This window comes from Cornus florida, unplaced genomic scaffold (assembly GCF_030987335.1).
Source record: "Cornus florida cultivar Cherokee Brave unplaced genomic scaffold, ASM3098733v1 CherokeeBrave_3.0.0_Hap2_Chr08, whole genome shotgun sequence".
NCBI classification, from domain to species: domain Eukaryota; kingdom Viridiplantae; phylum Streptophyta; class Magnoliopsida; order Cornales; family Cornaceae; genus Cornus; species Cornus florida.
In genome coordinates, this window is record NW_026775578.1 from 57,243,129 (window position 1) to 57,244,761 (window position 1,633).

The 1,633-nt window shown below is 46.8% G+C and overlaps 1 protein-coding gene across 1 annotated transcript; it reads right to left on the reverse strand.

Annotated features, from left to right (window-relative positions):
- Window positions 1–324: 324 nt before the first annotated feature.
- Window positions 325–834, reverse strand: LOC132270317 (uncharacterized). The gene has a single exon (XM_059771501.1). It carries the CDS (start codon window positions 832–834, stop codon window positions 325–327), a length of 510 nt encoding a protein of 169 aa, XP_059627484.1.
- Between the last annotated feature and the right edge of the window lie 799 nt (window positions 835–1,633).

The window sequence follows — 1,633 nt, forward strand, 5'->3', positions numbered from 1 at the left end:
ATGAATTGCGTTTATAATCTGGACGGGCTGAGAGTTGTGTTGGTTTAACCTCTGGTTCCGCTTGATTTACTCAGTCGGGCGGTTCTGCTCTTGCATCGGACCTTGAACATAGCTTGCAAATTCCCCCTTTGCGATTAGCATCTCTACCTGCCTCCTTAGGTTCCTGCATTCGTTAGTCTGATGTCCAAAATTACTATGGAAAGCACAATATTTAGTCTGATCCCTCTGTTTAAGAGGTTGCCTGATTGGCAGAGGAGGACGAAACTTATCTTTGTTCTCTTGATATAGCCTTGCTAAGGTGACTCTGAGTGGAGTGACTGATTCCTACTCCCTGGGCCTCTTCTCCGCCTTCCATGAGGGGTGATGTTGCGGTTGAGCTTGTTTTTGCCGGATCTTGGCTTTGGACTTCTCCTCCGTCGAAATAATTGACGTCTTCCTCGAATTAGCTGCTTCTTCCTCCTCAAGACGAACAAAACCGTCAGCTCTCTCGTTCAGCTCGTCCATTGTCTTTGGTGTATTAACCACCAAGCTGGTGTGGAACGGCATCCCCCGGTTCATTGCGAGTTTAAATGCTTGGACTGCTGTGGACGGGTGACACTCCATTACCATGCTTTTAACGAGGTTGAACCGGGTGAGAAAAGCTTGGAGCCGTTCATCCTTATGCTGCTTCATTATGAAAAGGCTTGATACATCCTTAGCCAGACGTTTATTCCCATAGTACTGGCTTATGAACTTATCGCATAAGTCTTGGAAACTGGCAATTGAGCCTTGAGCCAGATTTTTGAACCAATTGAGAGCTGGCCCAGCCAAGCTCGTAGGGAAACATTTGCACATCAAAGGATCATTATTAGTATTCAAAGCCATTTTCAACTGAATATGGTATATGTGATCGACCGGATCGGTTGTTCCGTCAAACAGAATGAAGATCGGCATGGAAAACTTCTTTGGATTCGGCGCGTTCATAATTTCATCAGTGAACGGCGATGCGACCATCCTTGTTGATGAACGCAATGTTTCATTTTCCCTTGAAAACCGTGACGAAAATCCCCGATCGGCAGATCTCCTTTCTGAGCTATGGTAATCAACTATTGCTAATGAAGGTCAGTATGGCGGATCGAACGACCTGTCCTCCGCAAACTCACTTCGCCATGGTGACGCAATTCTATGTTCATATGCCGGTGCTTCCTCCCTCATAATCCGTTCGTGATGCATTTCCAGACAAACAGATCCTTCTTGATCTTCTACTCGACGGACATTCGGAGGCAGATTACCGATTATAACTTCATCACGACGTGGACCACCACGATTGACATCTTCTGGATCACCTTGACGATCAGCTTCGGACGGTAAAGCTCCCTCTCCTTCAGGAGGTGGCCTCGGAATTACAGGAGCCTCACGACACTCCATTCCAGCTCGTAGCTCTGCATTTTCTTTCCTCAAAGCATCGATCATGTTCATCAGCTCATCGAGCTTCGTTTGCTGGCCGTTCTCCAAAGGATTCGAGTTCGCCTCTCCGATTATCATTCCAGATTGGAGCAAAGTCATCAACTGCAGACTTCTTGACCAAATCGGAGTTCCGCTAACGCGCGCACACCAGATCTGAACTTACACTTGCTAAATTTAGTCCGCTACT